Source organism: Ambystoma mexicanum, chromosome 7p, assembly GCF_040938575.1.
Source record: "Ambystoma mexicanum isolate Mex_15411 chromosome 7p, UKY_AmexF1_1, whole genome shotgun sequence".
NCBI lineage: Eukaryota > Metazoa > Chordata > Amphibia > Caudata > Ambystomatidae > Ambystoma > Ambystoma mexicanum.
In genome coordinates this window covers 919,557,151-919,578,155 of record NC_090939.1, presented here as the reverse complement: position 1 = coordinate 919,578,155, position 21,005 = coordinate 919,557,151, and the positions used below count along the sequence as shown (strand labels likewise).

The 21,005-nt window shown below is 46.7% G+C and overlaps 1 protein-coding gene across 5 annotated transcripts in view; it reads right to left on the bottom strand.

The window, feature by feature from the left end:
- The window catches only part of ST3GAL6 (ST3 beta-galactoside alpha-2,3-sialyltransferase 6), a 773,060-nt gene that overhangs the window by 200,875 nt on the left and 551,180 nt on the right, over positions 1–21,005 (bottom strand). For 2 of the 5 annotated variants that reach the window (XM_069637205.1, XM_069637204.1), the window contains one exon: positions 11,353–11,439. The exons of the other annotated variants lie outside the window; for them this stretch is intronic. In XM_069637205.1, coding sequence (XP_069493306.1) covers positions 11,353–11,439 — 87 coding nt within the window. The remainder of the gene's footprint in view (positions 1–11,352; positions 11,440–21,005) is intronic. 5 annotated transcript variants of the gene reach the window in all.

Below are 21,005 nucleotides of genomic sequence, written 5' to 3'. Positions count from 1 at the left end.
TGGCATCTCAGGTGTATACCTACAGTAATGCTTCTGTGGCTCTTCCCATGGAAGAAAAAGGCAAGGCTCTCAGTTCCCAGAGGAAGGGTAAGACCTCTAGTGTTGACAGGATCCTCATCAATATTTTTAAAGACAATAAAATGTGAGCCCCCATACTTTCTTGATTGAAACAGCATCAAGTTTGTTCCTTACAGCTGGCAGCAGGCTGGAACGGTGCCTATTTTTTTTAAAAAAGGAGACTGGCATCTACCATCAAATTATAGATCCATTGGCCTGATGTACGGCCTCTCCCAGGTATATGGGAAAATGCTTTTGTCCCATCTCGAGAGTTGGATAGAGGATGGGGGTATTCTCTCGGAGCCACAGGCTGGCTTCACGAGTGGCCTGGGCACAATCGATCAGGCTCTCTGTGCTTTTTGCAATTTAAAGTAAGTATGTCTCCCATTAAAAAGGAAACATCATTACTAGTCTTTTGTGGAGTTTTACTCCGCATTTGACTCAGTCGATCAAACAAAACTATGAGACGTTCTAAATGGACTCAAAATTCAGCCCCTAAACAGAAACTTTACGGAAATAACACAGCAACAGTAAAATGCGGATAAGGCGGGGAAAGAACAAGAACATTTTCCAGTGACAAACTGAGTCTACCAGGGTTGTCTCCTCGCACGCCTGGTCTTTTTAATTTACGTGAATGATTTGATCTAAAGAACTTCAAATCCAAACACAGACGCTCCTAGTAGTGCCAAACGCAAAGTCAGTATGTTGATGTGCGTGGATGACGAAGCTCCAAGTTCAAGGGCAAACATGGGCATCCTAACACAGCAGCACGAGATTCTTGTAAAGAGAGAGTGCTTTTAAGTAATCGTTCCAAAACAGTTGTAATGGTGTGCAAAGCTACATGCAAAATGTAAACAAATATTTCTATTAAAGGGGGAACGCATCCAGCAGGTGAATATTTAGAATTACCCAAGGATAAGGTTCCAAGACCACGTCAAATGGATCACCCAAATAGCGAAGAGCAACCTTAACCTCAAGAGACGCTCTGTAGCGATCCATACATCAAATTCCCAACCCGCTCACCATTTCCCCTTAACTTTAACTGTTTTGCACGTGTACTCAGCCCAGGCCCAGTCAGCTGCTATGCGTGGCTGCGAGGTATGGGGACATGATGATACATCGCCCCTGGCGATGGCGGAGAACTCATTCATAAGGAAACTACTTAACCTGCCCATCAGCACACTAATGGTTGCCCAACTGATGGAAACTGGTGTCAGAGCCCTCAGATTTGTGGCGTTAAGCAAACCACTATACCACTGGCTTTGTTTGAATACAAATAAATAACTTGATGACTTAGTCGATTCCACTAATGAGAAATCATGGAAATGGTATGCACATTTATGCAACCTACTGGACTAAATAGGGATGCTAAACCTCGCTGACAGACGAAATTACAGATGAAGCTGTGAGAAGGGACAGGTCTAAACTTTTATGCCAGGAGACTTTAATCCTTGATTATGTCAACTTGAGTACTTTCCCAGGCTATTATTTAAGATCGACAAGGCCCCTGAATCATACCTCAACAACATGTTCCAGAGCCTGAAGAGAGACTTTTTAAATAAAATGTAGACTGCGTTTTCAACATTTTGCAGAGCTCACCCACAAATGGCCCCACAATTCCTCTCCATTTTGCACAACAGAAGCTGAATCTGACAGGGGTTTTCTTTTATTTTCCCAACCTATGCCGATATGACAAAGCAATGGCTTTATCCCAGCTCTTTCAAATACACATGCTCTTCAACCGCCATGCACACCTTATAGAAAACGACCAAATATAACGATGCAACACTTGCAGTGTTCAGTTATTTAAACAAGGCATGGAGGATCCGGGCAAAACTTAAAGCGATCTTATCGTTATGCCTGCACACTGATTTTATCCAATGGATACTGCTGCTGCTTTTAGACAACCTTTTATTGTATATAGAACATGTATCAATTTGTTTTTCTTTTCCTGTTTTTATATGTTTGATGTGCTTGTATTCTGCTTTGGTACTGGCAAGTAAGGAGGCAAGGCTGGAGAGAAAAACGGTATGCAAACATTCATCTTGCCATAAGGGTGGGGCAGGAACTGGGCCCTTCTCTGTTGCCACCGTCCAACTCAGCGGTAGGAGTGGTACCGTCCACCTTAGGGGTAGGCCCCATGCCCCCGACAAGGCCAGATTATTGGCCTTGTCACATGCAATGAATGGAATACTTAATATCCACATTCCTATACACTGAAAGACTTTTGATCTTTTTTGGTGATGATCAATAATTCATCCTGTTTATATTCACATGCTTTTTGGAAAGCATTACTGATAATCAGAGTAGGATACACAAATATTAGAGCTGCTTTGTAATATTTTATTAGGCATGATTGATCACTGGAAACATTTCGTTTTACTGTTAGCAACTCCCCTCAGCAGAATAGTCAATTAAAGGTTGGTTTGATTACAGCTTATTGCATGAAACCCAACATTAGTGCCAATTTCCTTTTTATGGATGACTCTCAAATCTAGATGTAACCTCCATCCTCGTTTGATATACGCGGATACCGGCTACAGTATGAAACCTAGGCCCATTGGTAAAAGGATTCTCAACCATAGACCTGGACATCTATTGCCCCAGCCGAGCAATCTCACAGCCTATGGTACATATATCTCACACCACTAGTGTGGACACAGGCATGGCCATGCACGATAGAATACAGCTATGGCTAAGCACATCCGGTCTAGTTTGCACAGAGCCATCCGAATGAAACACCTGACGTACCTCAACAACCATGGGCACTAGCATACAGCAACCACCACCGGAAAGGAACCCGGTATACCTGGCCGCATAGAGACTCTCTCAACAATAACAATCTATCTCTAAACCTCAACAGCACCCACCCATGTGCCAGACATCTCTTGGGCTGCTTAGTGGAGCCTTGCCAGCCACATAAGTTTTAGAACGGCAATCATGCACACATGCCTCTCCTAAACTAAACTCCCCAGAATCTCCAACCACATAGACTACGGTCACCAAGGGTGTTAAACCAAGAAAAAGTGCATTGAGGCCACACAAGTTGGGAAAGGGAGCTATATAAATAACCAAAGACAACACAATACAATACAAGGGGTCAGTTTCAAAGTTCCTAAATAGGTCCAATTAGATTGTTTCCTTGTTATGCGTCTGTGGACTTTAAAATTCAATTAATTTTCATTACATTTCTGTGCAAGTTTCTTCCAGTCAACTTCTCCCCATCCCAAATGATAAACAGATCTATAAATCTGACCCACTTGAGAATATTTCTTCATGATGGTCATGGGATTCAGGACTGATTGTCCCATCACAAGGTCAGCATCTTTTGATGAAAGGTTTGCACACACAGCCGTTGCTTTCATTTGGTAGAAAAGTATGTTGTTAAGCAAGAAAAAAAGGCGGGCCCTACAAAAGGCCAACATCTGGATTGTGGGAGTGATCACGACATACCAATGGTCTCACTCTGTGATAATGTTTACAAGCATTCAGACCATGCAGGATATATATGGAACGAAAAAAGAATCTTCAGTCACCAAAGCATAGGTGTTTCATGGTAGATCATGTATTTTATTGAGCAAATCAGTTGTGTCTCCTCATGTATAGGGGAAGACTATTTACATAGGGGAACAAGAACTTGTCAATTAAAATCAATGTGTTTTCCAAGGGAGTACCCTTGGAGGCCACAATGGCTCTTCTATGGTTATGAATTTCTGAACTTTGGGTAAGAAGGAAACTGTGGGTATGACTGTGTGTGAATCTGTTGAAATGTATTTCTCCTCAAAGTCAACAAGTCCATTTTCAAATATATGGGATACATTACTCACCGTACTCGTATTTCTGATGCTTGTATCTGCTTAGATTCACATGCTGTGCATAGGACGACATCTAGTGGAAGCTGCAGAGTATTACAGTTGTTGTTTTCGAAACTCGAAAAAGGGACACCGACAGGGCGTGCCAGTAATATTATCGCTAGTTGGACATCCACTGTACCCATGATCCCTCACGCGTCGAGGTCCCCCAGATGGTAATTTTTCTGACATGAGGTAGCATGAGGTGTAGCGCGAGTACAGTTGTATCCAAGCAGATACGTATCAGACAAGCTCATAATCATCCATGCACCTTCTCTCCGAGGGGAGGAAGGGTGGGCGCATGTGAATCTAAGCAGATACAAGCATCAGAAATACGATTACGGTGAGTAATGTATCCCTTCTGAGGCTTGCAGAATCTGCTTAGATCGCATGCTGTGCATAGATTAGCAAGCAGTGTTAGAAGAAGGTGGTGGGATGTGAGAAGGTTCATGTGCGAACAGATGTCTTAGAACCGCTTGTCCCACCTGTGTATCTGTCTTGCAATGAGTGCCAATGCAGTAATGCTGTGTGAAAGTGTGTATTGAACTCCATGTAGCTGCTTTCTTTGCAAATGCTGTCTAGAGGGACATTTGTAATGAAAGCCAGAGTGGCTCCTTGTGGAGTGCGCTCTGGGCGTAAAAGGCAGTGTTGTGTTTGATAGGGAATAACAGAATTGTATACATCTGATTATCCACCTAGAGATGGCACTCTTTGAAATGCGTTCACCTTCTCTGCCTGACGCTATGGAGACAAACAGTCGATCTGTTTTTCTTGGTGGTCTGGTCTTGTCTACATAGTAGAGGACCGCTCTCCTCACATCTAGTGTGTGGAGTTTTACCTCAGCTGAGCTGGTGGGTTCCTGGAAGAAAGTCGGTAGCTCAATACACTGGTTTACGTGAAATTTAGAGATTAATTTAGTGGAGAACCTAGGGCGAGTACGTAAAACCAGCTTGTCCTTGTGTACAACAAAGAAAGAATCCTGCACTAACAATGCTTGTATTTCACCAACTCTTCTTATGGAAGTGATGGGCACTAAGAAGGCAGTTTTATAAGTCAGGTGTTTGAGACTAGACTTATGCATGGGCTCGAAAGGGGGTCCCATGAGCTTAGCGGGTACAACATTGAGATCCCATCCTGGCGGCAGGTTCGAAATTCGAGGGTGGAGTCTCTTTACTCCCTCCATGAATGCTTTGATGACAGGTACCTTCCACCATGAGACCTTATTATGGGAAGTGGTACAGGGCTGAAAAAGCTGCCAGGTGGCCTTTAAGGGGTTGAATACTAACCCTGCATCTAGCAAGTGGAGCATATAAGTTAGAATGTGGGAAGGAGTACATTCTATGGGGTTAATTTGTTTAGACTGGCACCAAATTACAAATCTCCTCCACTTGTCGCTTTCTTGAGTCTTAAGATATCCATACATCTTTGTGGCATATTAAGATGTCCAAACTCTATGACCTCAGGAGCCATGCTGTCAAATTCATTGAGTGAGGTTGAGGGTGCACTGTTAGTACCCCGTGCCGAGTGATCAGATTTTACGGGCACGGGAGTTTGATGGGATTGCACATCGCCAGTTTGCACAGATGTGGATACCAGGGTTGTCTGGCCCACATATGAGCAACTAGGATGAGCGTCACCTGTTCCTTGTAGATCTTGTTCGCCACCTTCCCCATTAGAGGTGTTGGGGGGGTGGGGGGGTTGGGAAGCGTAAGCAAATTTCCCTGACCAGTTCATGCATAGGGTGTTCCCATTGGAACCTGGCTGAGGGAACCTGGATGCAAAGTCTGGGCATTGTCTGTTTTTGCTTGTAGCAAACAAATCTATTGTGGGGAAACCCCATTGAGAGAAGAGGTGTTCTACTACTCCTGCGTGTAGTTGCCACTCGTGTTCTTCTAGGGGATCTCTGCTCAATGAGCCTGCGAAAGAGTTGAGTTCCCCTGGAACGTGCTGTGACGATAGGAATATTTTCTGTTTGAGTGTCCATTTTCAAATTTGTTGCGCATACCTGGACAGATTTGGAGAACATGTGCCCCCCTGTTTGTTGATGTAAAACATTGCTGTAGTGGCGTCTGTCAGGATTTGCACAGATTGGTTCGCTAGGTGAGATTCGAACGCTTGAAGGGCTTTGAATAAATCCAGTAATTCTAGCAGATTGATGTGGTTCTGTGCTGCCGCGCGAGACCACAGATGCTGAGCTGTGTGGTGATGGTAGTCAGCCCCCCACCCAGCGAGTGAGGTGTCAGTCGTGACAATCGCTTGTACTTCCAGATCACAGTAGGGTTTCCCCTTCAACAGATTTTCTCTTGTCCACCAGCGAAGCTTTTGTACTTGTGTTGGCGAAACAACCACTAGATTGTCCCACTGACCACTTGCCTGAGACCACTGTTTGGCCAAACACTCCTGCATGGGTCGCAGGCACGCATGAGGTACCAGGTAAATGCAAGATGCCATCATGCCTAGCAAACGCACAGCTTTGCTCACCCTTATCTGGGACGCAGGTGCGCGTGAGGTACCAGGTAAAAGCAAGATGCCATCATGCCTAGCAAACTCATAGCTTTGCACACCCTTATCTGGCGACCGGCCTGATAATGTGGTATTTGCAGTACCATGCTTTTGACTCTTTCCTCTGATGGAAAGACCAACCCCTCTTGAGCGTTTATGACGGCTCCTAGAAACTGTTTGGTTGCGCTTAGCACTAGGCTTGACTTTTTCTTGATGGAGAAGCCCAATTGAAAGAGAAGGTTGATAGATATTTGAATGTTTTGTCTGCAAATTAGGGGAGACTCCTTTGTAATCAGCCAGTCATCCAAATAAGGGTACACTGGGATTGCCTCCTTGCGCAGGTGTGCGGTCACCACCGCCAGTACCTTCATGAATACCCTTGGAGCAGATGCTATTCGAACGGGCAGCACTTTGAACTGGTAGTGTTGGTTCGCTATCTTGAAACGCAAGAACCTTCTGTGAGCTGGGAACATTGAAATATGAAAATAGGCACCTTTCATATCCAGTGTTGCCATGTAATCCCCTTTTTTAGTAGGGGGGGGGATTACCTCTTGTAGCGTAGTCATGCAGAACATTTGTGGCTTGACATATTTGTTTGCAGGCTGCAAATATAATACTGGGTGCATTGTTAGATCTTTCTTTGGCACAAGGAAGTAGGTTGAATAAATACCCTTGTTGACATGGTTGGCTGGGACAACCTCGATGGTGTCCTTTAGAAGAGGCGTGGTGAACTCCTCGAGGAGAATGCGCTGGTGTTCCTATGAATGGGTCTTTTGTTGCGGCAGATGGTTCTGGGGTTGTTCGAGGAGTTCTATACAGTATCCGCCTGTTACAGTGGACAGCACCCATCTGTCTGTGGTGATCCCCTCCCATGCGTGGGTGAAGCTGAATATGCACCCTCCTACTGAAGAGGCATGGGAGGGCACCTGGAGCGGATACTGACTGATTTTGAGGTGGAGTGTCCCTTTGGGAGGAGTTGCCTCTACCGGGTCCGCGGGATCTGCACGCTCCTCTTGGGTAATTCTGGGAGGACTGACCCCGATTGTTTCCTATGTTAGTACCTTGGCTTTGGTATAAGTGGAACCCCTCTGAATTTTGGCCACGTGAGCGACGAAAACTCCCGTTTTCCCTCTGGTCAGTAGGTTTATCGGTCAGTTGGCCCAATGACACAAGAGTATCGTATTCTTCTTTGGCCGTCTTTAAGGCGTCCTAGACATCCTTGCCGAAGAGCACATTGGGCTCAATGGACATGTTGATAAGGGTTGCTTGCGTCTCTGGTTTAAAACCCGATTGGCGCAACCAAGCGTGATGCTCGATAATAGTCCCTTCTGCTATTATCCTGCCTGCGTTGTCCGTGGCGTCAAGATTGGTTTTTAATAAGCAGTTTGACACTGCTCTGCCTTCTGCGGCCACCTGGGCAAGCTGAGACTTAAATGGTTCTAGGGCCGAAGACAGTAAGGCCGAGACCTCATCCCATTTGTGGCAGTTGTAACTTGCCAACAGGGTAGAATTGTTAGCAATCCTAGTCTGGAATCCCACGGAGGAGACTACCTTTCTGCCCATCGTGTAAAGTCTCTTGCTTTCCTTGTCAGGCGGGGTGTCACAGGAAGTTAGGGGATTACAAGCCCTCTTCCTTGTCGTAGTGACAAATAATGAATCGGGCTTCAGTTGCCCTCTGCTATATAGCGGATCAGAAGGGGCAGGTCTAAACAGTTTCTCCATGCAGGGGTTCACTGCCCGCGTGAGATTTGGGGTCTCCAGCGATGGCTGTATTTTTCGCTGGATGGACTTGAGAGGGATAAACTGTGCAACAGCCGTCTTATCTCCTAGGATTTCTTCCACAAAATCCTTATCTTGTTGTACTTCCCGAGTCTCTATCTGAAAATGCTCTGCCGCCTTGACAAGCACTTCATTTAGTAGGGGTTGGTTGTCAATGGGCGAGTCCATGAACAGGGGATCCTGATCAACAGGTGAGTCCCTGGGATACATATTTGCTTTAGGGTCAACCTCAGGGTCTTCATCATCCCCGTAACAAGGGTCTGCTGCATCATCCCAGTAATAAGGGTCTGCTGCCTCTTGTATAGAGAGGTCTTCACGGTTGGAGTCTGGGTCATAGAGGTCAGTGACTGTCTTGCACTGGATTCTCGCGACGAGACCTCTTAGCAGGGGGTTGAGCAGGGATGTGTGACCCAGAGGGTGCTGAAGTGGCGGGTAGACTGGAAACATTTGAAATAGGCAGGGTCCTTTTCATGGCCAACTTCTATGAAGGATATCCTCCTCATCACCCTGTCTATATCCTTAGCCGCCCATTGTGCAGAACTAGGGATTACTAATGGTTGATAAGTAATCCTAAATCTTCATCTTTTGGAGGAAGTAATAGAGGTTCTTTGGGCCTAGCCTCTTGAGATTTCTCCCTATGAGGGTTGGGCCAAGCCTCCTGAGATTTCTCCCAATGAGGGGTCTTATCCCAATGAGGGGTCTTATCCCAATGAGGGGTCTTATCCCAATGAGGGGTCTTATCCCAATGAGGGGTCTTAGAGGACTTCTCTTTGGACTCTTTCTCCTTAACCTGGCCCCCTGAATCGCGTTTCCCCGACTTTTTGGGGCCTAGTACCTGACTTGACGCAGAACGTTGAATTTCAGGTGCAGGCTGAACCGAAGCCTCGTCAGCGGTTGATCAGCCCTCAGTGGGAGTTTTTCACGCAACGTAGGTGTCGACGTCTGGGACCTGTCATGCACCGATCTCGAACGAGAGTGCCCAGAGGACAGAGATTCCACTGACTTTTCTCTGGACGTCGTGCGTTGCCGTCCGCTCCACACGTGTGTCGATTCTCGGCCTTGGGTTGTGTGCTTAGTGGTGGATAAAGTGATAGCGCTTCTGCCGCCGGGGGTTGTCCCCATAGCAAGGCTGCCAGCCTGTCGTCTGGGGTCAGGGGTCTGCGCTTGGGTAACCAGAGCTACCCAGTCTCCTTCGCCATCTGATAACGCGGCATTGCTGCCGTCGCTGAATGCACCCTCTACTTCCATTGCCTCGAGCTGCCTGGCGTAGTGGGCCCAGCATTTAGTAGATTGGTCCTTCAAAGTCTTGGGCTTCAACAGCCTGCACGCTCGACAAGAACGCACTACGTGGTCTCATGGGAAACAAAAGTTACAGACTTGGGGCCTCATTACACGGATGGCGGAGAACCATGGCGCTATTAGCGCCATGGTTCATGCTGGTAAAATACCGGCACCGCCTTGGCGGAAAGGGGAATTACAGCCCCATTCCAAGGTTGGTGGGGCGGTAATTCCCCCTTCCACCATTGCCCTTCCCCATTCCCATTTTTGCCCCATAGGGCTCAATGGGAATGGGGAAGGCGCTAATTACGGTACCGCAAATTGCGGTACCGTAATTAGCACCCTGGGTCCCTTTGCGGGTTGGTTTTTAACGCCTGCAAAAAGCAGGCGTTAAATCCCCCAACCCGCAAAGGGACCTCGTAGTGAGGCGGTAAGGATTTACCGGTACCGGTATTTTACCGGTAAATCATTACCGCCATCCGTGTAATGAGGCCCTTGGTGTTACACGACGCACAGAAATTTGCTATTGCACTTGGGGCAAAATTTAAACGGGGTCTTGTCCATAACTGAATGACACGGCAGGTAGGTGAATGTAGTGTAAGGAAGGGGACATATACATTCTACAATGACCTCCCCCTTCTCTCCCTACTGTGTGGGCCGAAGAAGATCAGTCGCGGGAGTCTTCCGACGGTTGTTTTTCTTTTCTTCACTGGCGTCTGATGTATTGATAGTCGGTGAGGATAGTAAGAATAAACTATCGGTAATTGAAAAATAGTAAATGGCTATAAGCCGAAAGAAAAGAATGGCAGAAAAAAACAACCTGAGGGACCTCGATGCGGGAGGGATCATGGGTACAGTGGACGTCACACTAGGGATAGTATTACTGGCACGTCCTGTCGACGTCCCTTTTTGAGTTTTGAAAAACAACAACTGTAATACTCCGCAGCATCCACTAGATGTTGGCCTATGCACAGCATGTGATCTAAGCAGATTCCACAAGCCTCAGAAATATATATATATATTCTAATAACAAATTCAGTGTGTACTGGATATTCGTTAGATTGTGAAAAAGTGGGGGTAAAGCGCATGGGTGAAAATTTGGCAAGGAGTAAGGACTCGTTGCCCCGTTACCAGATGAATAAGATTGCTTAGCAGAAATACATATGATGTCAGAAACCTATTCCCACTCACCCCTTACCGACAGCCAGTGTGTCTTTGGTGAATGTGCCCATGAATGAGTCTTCCTTTCCTTCTGAGTAGCCGGTCATATGGTTTATGCCCCCTCTAATCCCTTGTAAGCCCTGCCTCTTTCTGTTCTTCTCACCTGCCTTTCTCCTGATTTTTCTTTAGCCCCCGTTTGTGCCTCAAAGTTCTTTCCATCTGTGAACTTTCCCCCTCTTCTCGACAAGCTAGACATTGCCTTTTTCGGATTGACTTCTTGTAGTCCATTCAAACCTTTCCTACAGATGCTATTTTTTTTCTCAACCCTTTGGATTTGCTACTTTTGGTCAGAGCTACTGTCCTCTGGCTTTGTCTGCCCCCCTCCCCAATCCCCTAGACTGCATTTGACTCGTCCCTTTGCTTTTGCTTGTATTTATAACTTACTCTTGCAAACTTTACAACTGGGATATCCTCTGGCATCCTTGCACCACTGGATCAATATGCAGTGCTGCTACTGGGATTCTAAGGTCACATGGTTTTTCTCTCTACCACCTTCGTGGACATCTTCCTCTTTTAGAGGGGCCTTTTGTGGTCCACTTTCAGGTAACCAGCTCACACATATTGCATGATATAACCAACGTCTGGGTATACATTGTGCTAACCAAATTGTGTTTTTTATAGCAGCATTGAGTGTTAAAGTCTGGGTCATTCACTTCCTCCTTACCTTTCTTTTACTTGAAGGATTGGGTATCTCTCCTTATCACCCCTTCCTTTTTGTATTGAAGGTGGTCTGAGAGATCCATCAGCAATCCTGACACGAGAGAAATGTGTGCAGTTAGAAGGGAAATGATTTCACAATCCAAAGTACATCCGGTCTCACAGTTACATTTTCAAAACGACTGTGTTGCCGGATAAACGGAAGAAACACGGGTGTGCCGCCAGACTAAAACCATCATTGATCAGGGATCTGCAAGCAATGGTTCAAGGTGGGAACTTTCCTTATCTAGAATTGATAGCAGATCTCACGTCCAAAGAAAATTGATTATCCAGCTAAGATCATAACAGTGCCATTTGTTAGAAAATGTGACTCGCTGGAAACACAAAAACACAATGAACAGTGTACCTGTGTGGCTTGGGGGTGGCAACCTGCCCCCTTTTTACAATATTGCACCTGTTATCACTATTTTAGGAAGCAGTAGAGTGCTCCTATTCCACTGTAGTAACTTGCTTCAATTATACAGTGTCCCCGCATAACCCCTTAGTGTTGGAAGATCAGTACAATTTACACAGACTGGCAATCTATGTAAAAAGCATCAAGAATTAGATGCAAAATTTAGGTTCAGAAGTATTCCTCTTTATAAAAATTAATTTTGGAAAATATACTTGTACTTTAATATAGCTAAATCCAATTCTGAACATGCACTTTGTAGGGTGCACAGCACTTTCATACGATTATTGCACTGGTAGATGGTACAGATGAGAACCTGTGAGACTTATTCATGTAAGTGAATGATTTTTAGTAACATAAAGCAATATCCAATTAGTTTTAGGTTATGATACTTTGAGATTTGAAGTTGAATTGTCCCGTAAGGTGTTTTGAATGGGAATTTTTGTAATTATACATGTTATGTTGATTTATACCATGCAATGCTACCATGCATGGTCTCCAGATGCAAACATGGCTCTGTAAGAAAGTAGGTGGGGCAAGTTAGTGAGGGAAGAGGATAAGATAGAGGTTGTGATCTTCTGTTGATGCTTGCAGAACCAGGAAAAAATGGCATCTGTGCATGTCAGCTTTATGAGTGTGCTGGGATTGTGTGTACTGGGATTATTGTGTCCGGAGCAGCAACGTCCAGTGTCTGAGTTGTTTGTTTGGGGCAGTCTGTTCTTTTGGCAGATGTGTGGGTTGTGATGTGTGTAGTAAAGGCTGACCCATTAGGTCATGTGTGGTATGTGGTAGGTATGCTGGTAAGTAGCGGGTAGCAGGGATGGTGAGAAGTTAGTACAGTGTGGTTGTTTTATTGTTGGTTGCAGGATCCACACTCTCCCCTAATTACCTTGGGCTTTATGTAAGAGTTGTGGAAGGTGCCTGTTTTTATGATAGGCTTGTGAGTTGAATAGCCAGGTCTTCAGTAATATTCTGAAGGTTAGGGTATCTTCTGTCATTCTTATTTCCTTCGGGATTGAGTTCCATAGAAAAATGGGGCTCCTCCGAATATCCTTTTCTCGTGTTTTTTCATTTCGATTTGGAGGTCATTGCCCGATCCAAGGTTTCTTCCTGGTTGGTAGTGGTTGATTTTGGCTTGGAGGAATTCAGCTCCTTGTCCGTGTAGGGATTTGTGAGCGATGCAAAGCGCTTTGAAGTTAATGTGCTTTTTTTAACTGGAAGCCAGTGTATGCTTCTCAGCGGCGGTGTGATGTGGTTTCTTCCGTTTAGTCTCATGAGTAGTCTTGCTGCAGTGTGGTTATTTGTGAAACGTTCTGGCATTCTAAGGTAGGGGCTGTTTGCATAGTCTATTCTTGACAGAACCAAGGAGATGATTGCGAGGGCTCTGTGTGGGAAGGAGAGGTAGGGGAGAATCCCTCTGATTAGTCGCAGGAGGTAGAAGCATTTTTTTGTTATTGCGTTGACTTGTAGTTCTAGTGATAGTCCGTTGTCCATGAGCATTCCAAGTTTTTTTTAAAACCCTTCCGGATGCCTCCGGTTGCATTCCCATGCAGTTCAGGTGTATATGTGTTGCGTTATCCACTGTGGGGAGAGCATTATTTCTGTTTTGGTCGGGTTTAGTTTGAGATTGTGGATTGTCACCTAGTTGTATATGTCTGTGAGGCGTTTGTTGAGGGTGTTGCGTGGATCTTGGGATGGGGTTATGTTGAAGATGAGTTGCATATCATCTACGTAGTTGTAGGCCGTCAGTCTGTCTTTGAAGGCGTTTCATTAGGGGGGGGAGTCATGTAGAGGAGTGGGGAGAGGCTAGATCCTTGTGCTAGATCCTTGTGGTATGCCGCAGGTGATGTTTCTGGTGTTAGATGTAAATGGCGGTAAGTAGGTTCTTTCCGTTTAGTGTTATGTTTTATGGAATTTGTTTTTAGTAAAAAAAAAAAATGAATCTTGACTTGACTGATATACATTTCTGTATTCACATACAACTTAGCACAAACCCCATGAAGACCGCTTCATCAGCCCAACCCGTTCCTTACTTCCCAGATGGTCTTCCCCTGTAGTGACCCGCAGTATTTATTCTTGCATTTGCTTTTATAGTCTCGAAAGGCAATTATTTTTGTTTTGCTTAGATGGATGCTCAAGTCATGGTCATTTGCAGATAACATAAGTCCAGGACATCCTACAGTCCTTTGCGTGAGATTCCGCAGCACTTGATTATCTGCGTAGCCCAACCCAGGAAATAGGGTTATTCCTAGCTCAGGAGGAAACGTAATTTTCCTTACAAGTGTTAATGAGAGATGGGCCATGTATGAATTAAAGAGGAGGGGTGCTAACACACAACCTTGCTCCAACCCCGTTGAGGTATTGATGGATGGAGTAAGGTTGCCCTTGCTGTTAATGTTCACTCTTGCAGTTGTCTCAGTATACAAAGTGCTGATAAAATTATGTAGTGCTCATGGAATAACCCATATATACAGTTTCTTCCATAATGTGGCTCCATTTGCAGTGTTGACCGCGGCACTAAATTCCACATACGCATTGTAGACCACCAAATTACAAATGGTAACGCGTGCTCCACTATAGTAGTCAGGAGCATCACAAATTGTCCACAGTGGAGAAGTGCTTTCAAAATCCTAACTTATTAAAAGGCAGGCGTTGGTTCATTTCCGTCCATAGTTTGAGGTCAACCATGAACACCCTAGCAAAAATGTTTGCGGGTGCATCCAGCATCACCAGGATCCGTTAGCTTTTGAGCTTAGACTGCGGTCCACGTTCATAAACCCAGACCGTAATACTTTTCACCCAGGATTATGGAACGCTACCTGTTTTTCTAATAACCTTGAATAGTTGATAGAGAACTTCACTCCATCTCTCAGGATTCTATTTTTAGAGAGCAGTCCGGATGCCACCCTGTCCAGGTGCCCTTGACCCCTTACTGTTACTTATCAGCTTAGCTATTAGATCAGTATTATAATTAAATATCCATTTAGCAGCTGAACAGGGTCACTCTGGAGGCTGCCCATCAGCTTTATCTAATGTATTCTTAATGAATTATACCAATGACTCTTCTGAGGCTCCTACTAGCAAATTATTGTTATGTTCCAAAAAGCTCTTGAATCACATTTTAGAGACCTTAGGAGAGCTCTCCAATTTTCAAGTTTTCGTTCATTTCTGTGTCATCTCAATCATTTAAGATAGTAATTTCATTACATTTCCTAATAGTCTTCATGCGGTCGCCCTGTGCTCTTCTAGTCTGCCATATGTTTCTTCTTAAACTTTCTTTTCCCGTATCATATATGCTGATCAATCGAGCCGTAACCTGTTTTTTTAATCTAGAGGGGCCAGCCTTTGGCTTTTGTTGCTGCTAATGGGGAAGAAGCATACCATTATTGTGGTTATAAGCGTCTCATATTCCTTGTAGTAGTTATAGGCTGTTTGTAACATCTGCTGGTAGTGTAGCCCTGGTACTCGAAAGCATTCCTGCTGATCCCCAAGCATGTCACTGCACAGCATGCCCTCACTTTCATTTAGGAAGCAAATAGCTGCACTCGCCAGTTTTTGAGGTTGAACTAAACGGGGCCAATTAAGTCAGAGCTAGCATTGATTACAGCCGTACCGCATGCCGAGGTTCATGGCGAACTCCAAGGTTAGTGGTGAATTGTCACTTTCCTCCCTTCCTCCAATGCGAAGTCCTTCAACTAAAAGGAAGGAACATGCCTGTATGAAGCAACAGTCTAGAGCAGTTGCACTGTACTCGCTTGTTAGGAAGGATTTCCCTTAGATGACATTTTCCCTCCATTTGTGAACCCCCCCCAAAACATTTTGCTTTTGTTTGTAGTACCTAACCTGACGTTTTCCAGTGGAGCACAGCCTTCAGCTGCACTCCTCTGGGCTTTCGCTCACTTGTTATGGAGAATCTGACACGTCCTTCGGGCTGTCAGTTTTGGGAAGAACTACGATACCCCAATTTTTTTGATTTTCTTGCCATTTCTTGGTTAACTTTTTTATCTATGTGCCAAGCACCTTGCAGTAACGCGCATAGGGGTGCTTTCTTTTTATGGGCCAAGCCACCCTTTAAGGATTTTTTGATGTTTGTACGAGTGTGCCTAGCACAAACTGGTGGCAGCAGTTTACTTTTAAAGTATTTTTACTTTATTTCTATGGGCTATTTCGCGTTTTCAAGCGTTTGGCCCAAGACTGCGGTCAGTGCCAAAAATGGCTGTACCACAAAGTCTTTTAATTCTGTCCTTTGCCCATTCGGTCCCTTTGCCTTCGCCCAGGTCGAGAGACCCGGTATTTCTTTTTTGCAGCCTCCCGCAAAAAACTGCAACTCACGGTCTCCTGCATGTCACGTGTGCCAATGCCCAGGAAGAGGGATGGGACTGTCTGGTCCCAATCTACACTACTGGTGCCAGTATGTCTGGTAGCCACGGATAGCTGGAACCACTGTGGGCCATGATTGGCCTACGTCTGGCCTGCATACAAGAGAGCAGATCTTCCACTGGCTATCAGATTTGAGCGTGAACCGAATCTTGGATAACAGAAGGGACTATGCATCCATTCCAGGTCATCTACTGAGGTTCACACCAACCTCATTTTGTATTTATTTGTATTTATTAAATTTATAGAGCGCTTTAAGCCAAAGCGCTTTACATAGCAACAACAAAAATTCATTAGAATAAAATGGAAGCATAATTGTAAACATGAGACAAACCATCAAAAACATTAAGTAGAACAATTTGCCTAGTACTGTAAAAGAGAAGCATATCAGAGTAAGAGGAAAGAAATGAGGTGAACAGGACGGGAAATGGAGAAGATGAGATTTCAAGGAAGAACGGAAGGAGGAGTATGAGGAAATGGAGCGGATAGAGAGAGGTAGAGAATTCCAGTGTAGGGTGGCAAGGAGCTGAAATGATCGGGAACGAGAAGGGGCACAGGGTGGCAGGGGAACAGAGAGTAGGAAGAGATCAGCAGATCGGAGGGGGTGAGAGGGAGTGTAGAATGAGAAAAGAGGAAAGGTAGGGGGGCAAGATCATGAAGAGATTTAAAGACGAGACAAAGGAAGTTAAATTTAAGTTGAGAGTGGGAGGGAAGCCAGCCAAGAACAGAGCGCGAGGAAGAAATGGAATCGGGAGGAGAGAGAAGATAGAGGGTACAGATAGCAGAAGGAACCAAGTATCCTTGAGAAGAAAGCAGACTCGAGGAACCACCAGTGACATGCTCGGAAGGTTTGGCACCCTGAACCCGATGTCCCCTCCAACCTCTGTCTCTTCATCGCACCAAGAAGCCCTGCAAGGGCGCTTCGCCCCTTTGGAGTAGTGGAAACAACTACTCTCGGCTTCTCCTACTTGCCCTCGCAAAAAGCCTCTTCGGGAGTGTTCCTGGGCTATCCAGTGAATTGACCATCTCAAACCCAAGATATAGCACAGGAACACTGCAGTCCCGAGTTGAGACTCTGTGAATCGCTAGTGTTATGAAGTTGTCTCACTGTATGTAAATAGTTATGGCCATGCTTGCTATTCATAGAGAGCAGGGTGTTCACTGTGTATGATGTAGCATAGTTGTATGTGGAATGTCACAGAGTAATATAGTTCTGAGCAGGGTGTCATAGCCTGCCTGTGGCCAGAGAATGTTTGCTCTTAATGCTGCTTCTATTACTATTTGCACTACCCAGCCAGGTGTAAGGTTGAGCTAGGGGTCTGTACTTTATGACCTATAATAAAGGTTATTTTATCTCACTGGAACCTGCGTGGGACTATTCTTCATTGGCGATGAGGATCTTCTGACAGACCCCCGGCACTGCAGACTAATGGATTAGCAACCTATTTGCTCTGCAGTTACAACCTTCAAGCCGGTCCGCCATTTGCAGCGGCTGACGTGGGTGCTACAAGGAGTGACTTGCCTCGACATATTCACCTTCAGACTGAGAAAAGTGACAAGCCTCTTTGCCTTATAGTCCCTAATTAAGGCATTTGTAGCTGCCAACATTGGGCAAGTATAGCAACAGTGACATTGGGCATATTAGTGAATTGAAAGGCTCAAGTACGTTTGCATTTACCGAACACAACGATATTGGGCTGCAAAAATCACAATATTAAGTATACACTAAACGCATCAGCAAGCAAAACAAATACTGTGGAAACAAGGAGAAAGAACTGAATGATCACTTCATTTACATATACAAAATAAATTAAACAGGTGCCAAGTAGACAGCACTTACCTTTAAGGAGAAATGCACAAAAAGTAAGAAATGTCGATTCCAAGATGGCCGCCGGAGCGAGGAGACGCGCGCGAGTCTCGCTCCCGCCGGGCCACTCATTAGCACCATAGAAGCCGCGAACCGGAGGGCGGCCGTTCCGCACACACAGCTCCGAGTGCGGCTCACGGCACTGGCTGCAGGAGGAAGACGCCTCGGTCCCCACCCGCGCCGAGGAGCGGTGCTCCCCCTCCCCCATCGGGACGAGGCGCGGTCCTCGCACCGCGAAAGCGCGACACAGGCCCCCCCAGAGACGCGGAGTGGAGGCCGTCGGCGCGGGCGGCGAGGCGCCACTGACCGGAGCCCCAGCGTTGCGGCGCCCGGGGGCCGGGCTTTCATCCGGCGGCATCGAGGGACGGGCCCGGCGCCCCCCGTCAGCAGCGGACCCCGCAGGAGGCGCGGGAGGGAGCCGGGAGTTGCGCCGCACACAAACAGTCGCCCCGTGGCGTCGGACACCAACGGCGGTCCCCAGTCCGGTGGACTATAAGGTGAGGCGCCCTCCCTGGTGCTCCCCGCGCCCCCCCTGGAGCCCCGCGAACTTGGAGGGCCTGCCCCCCCCCCCACACTGGCGGCTAGATTCGCAAGAAGGCCCAACTCAGCCGGAGAGGGACCATACCCCCCCACATTTGAGGGGTACGTGAAGGCGGCCAAAAACCGGAGCACCGCTGCCAGGCCCTCCCTGAGACTCAAAGAGTAGGCGGACGGCGCAATCACCGAGGGAAGCACTGTCCGGAGCCCCAACACTGCAGCGCACGTGGGGACCATACAGCAGGCGGCACAGCTAAGAGGGTTATCCTCCCCCCTTCCTTCCCAGTAACCCCTCGAAGCCACCCCCTACAACCACCAGCAACTCAAGAAGGGACACGAAACTAGCAGCAGGACGCGCCAAGGCCTACCTTTCAAGAGGCATTTCCCCGACCATAGAAACAGGAGAGGGGGAAGGCTCGTCCGGGGGGAAACTAAGGCAAGAACTCAGAGGAAGATATGTCTAAAGCGAAGGGGAGGGGGGGATCCCTACAGATACAGCAGCCCCCCAAACAAGACTCCAGCCTGATACAAATGTGGGCAGTGGACACCCCAGTGACAACTAGGAGCAGAGTACAGGAGGACTCTTCCCTGCAGACCGCAAACTCGTCCGAGGCGAAGGACATGGCCTCTGGCTCCCAACCCCCGACAAAAGACGATATGCACTCCTGGTTTAAAGAACTACAAGATAAACTAATGTCAACTGTCCAGGACCAGTTCGCAGCAATCAAGCAGGATATGCAACAGGCAATACAAGGAGTTCAACATGACATTGCCAACCTAGAAGAAAGGACGAACACCCTAGAAAAGATAGTACAAAACGCAGAAGAAGAGGCTCTTCAGAGCGCCGAAACACAAGAGCACCTAGTGCGCCTGACCCATAATCTGGAAATACAGTGCGAAGACCTAGAGAACAGGTCTCGCAGATCGAATATTCGCATCAAAAATATGCCAGAATCGGTCCTGGACAGGGATCTAAAGAAGGCGGTACAGGAGGTCTTCGGGGATATCATCGATGCTCAGGACCCGGAGGCAGTGGGGATCGATCGCATACATAGAGTAGGCCCGAGACGCACGGGGTCACCAAGAGAGAGACCCAGAGACGTCCTGGCGGCTCTGTCCTCCTATCCACAAAAAGAGCTTATTCTACGAAGAGCAAGGCAGATGGATCAAATCAGGATGAACGGGGCAGACATTCAGCTGTTTCAGGACTTATCAGCCGTTACACTCCTAAAGAGAAGAGAGATGGCCCCACTCACGAGGGAACTGGTCACAAGAGAGATAAAATATAAATGGACATTCCCTTTCGGTCTGCTGTTCGACTGGGATGGGAAACAAAGGAGGGTGACCTCCATGGAAGAGGGGCTAACCATATTGGACATCCAGTCAGGGGAGTCCTTGACCAGAAAGGATAGAAAAAAGGGGGAACTACAAAACAGACTGGGGGGATGGGAAATGGTCCGACAGAAAAGAAAACGGCGCGGAGGGGGAAGGGATGGGTCAAGCGAAATAAAGTAGAGGATGCAAATATAAAAGAACATGAGACCTGGGGCTCTATAGCTGAAGGCATCTTAAGGAACGGCACCCAATGATGGAATTCGCAAACGACAGACATAGTTGGCCCGGCATGGAGCCGGAACAACCCACATTAAGGTCAAGGAATGATGCGGGGTTTAGGACTCCCCACTAAGTTAACCTCGAGCCTACAGAGGGCTGGGAGCGACAGGCGGAACGCCAAAGCTACCTTAGGTACCCGTGCCCTCCTCGGGGGTAAAGTTGGAACAAAGTTTATGGTTGAGGGACTTATTTACAGTTTGGGGGGGGAGGGAAGATCTTCCGGAAGAGAGAAGGGGAAACTTAACTCGGGCTTAACATATGTACAACCTGACTATCTGAAATGGGGAAGATACGATTTGTAACTTTAAATGTAAGGGGCCTGAACTCCCCGGTGAAGCGGAAAAAAGTGGAGATCATGTTGAGAAGAGAAAAGGCGGATGTGCTATTGTTCCAGGAGACCCACATTAAAGCTCAAGATAGGGGGAAAATACGCCTGAGAGGCTACGAGATAATAGCACAATCCAATGCAGCGGAAAAAAAGGCAGGAGTGTTGATTGCTGTGAAAGGGAGTATAGAAGTAAAGGTGATCGACAAAACTTCAGACAAGGATGGAAGGTATGTCTTTGCCAATATCAAACTACACAACGCCCTTCTGACACTGGCTTCCATTTATGCCCCAAACTCGGGCCAAGATGGCTTTCTGAGGGACACTATGGGGAGGCTGGAGGGGTACGCGAAGGGGGAAATGATTATAGGAGGAGACCTTAATATGGCCTGGTACCCCCACTCTGACCGTAGCGCGAGCGGACCCCTCCACCAGAGCGCCCCCTCTCAGCGTCTGAGAAAACAGATGGAAGGTATGGCCATGTGGGAT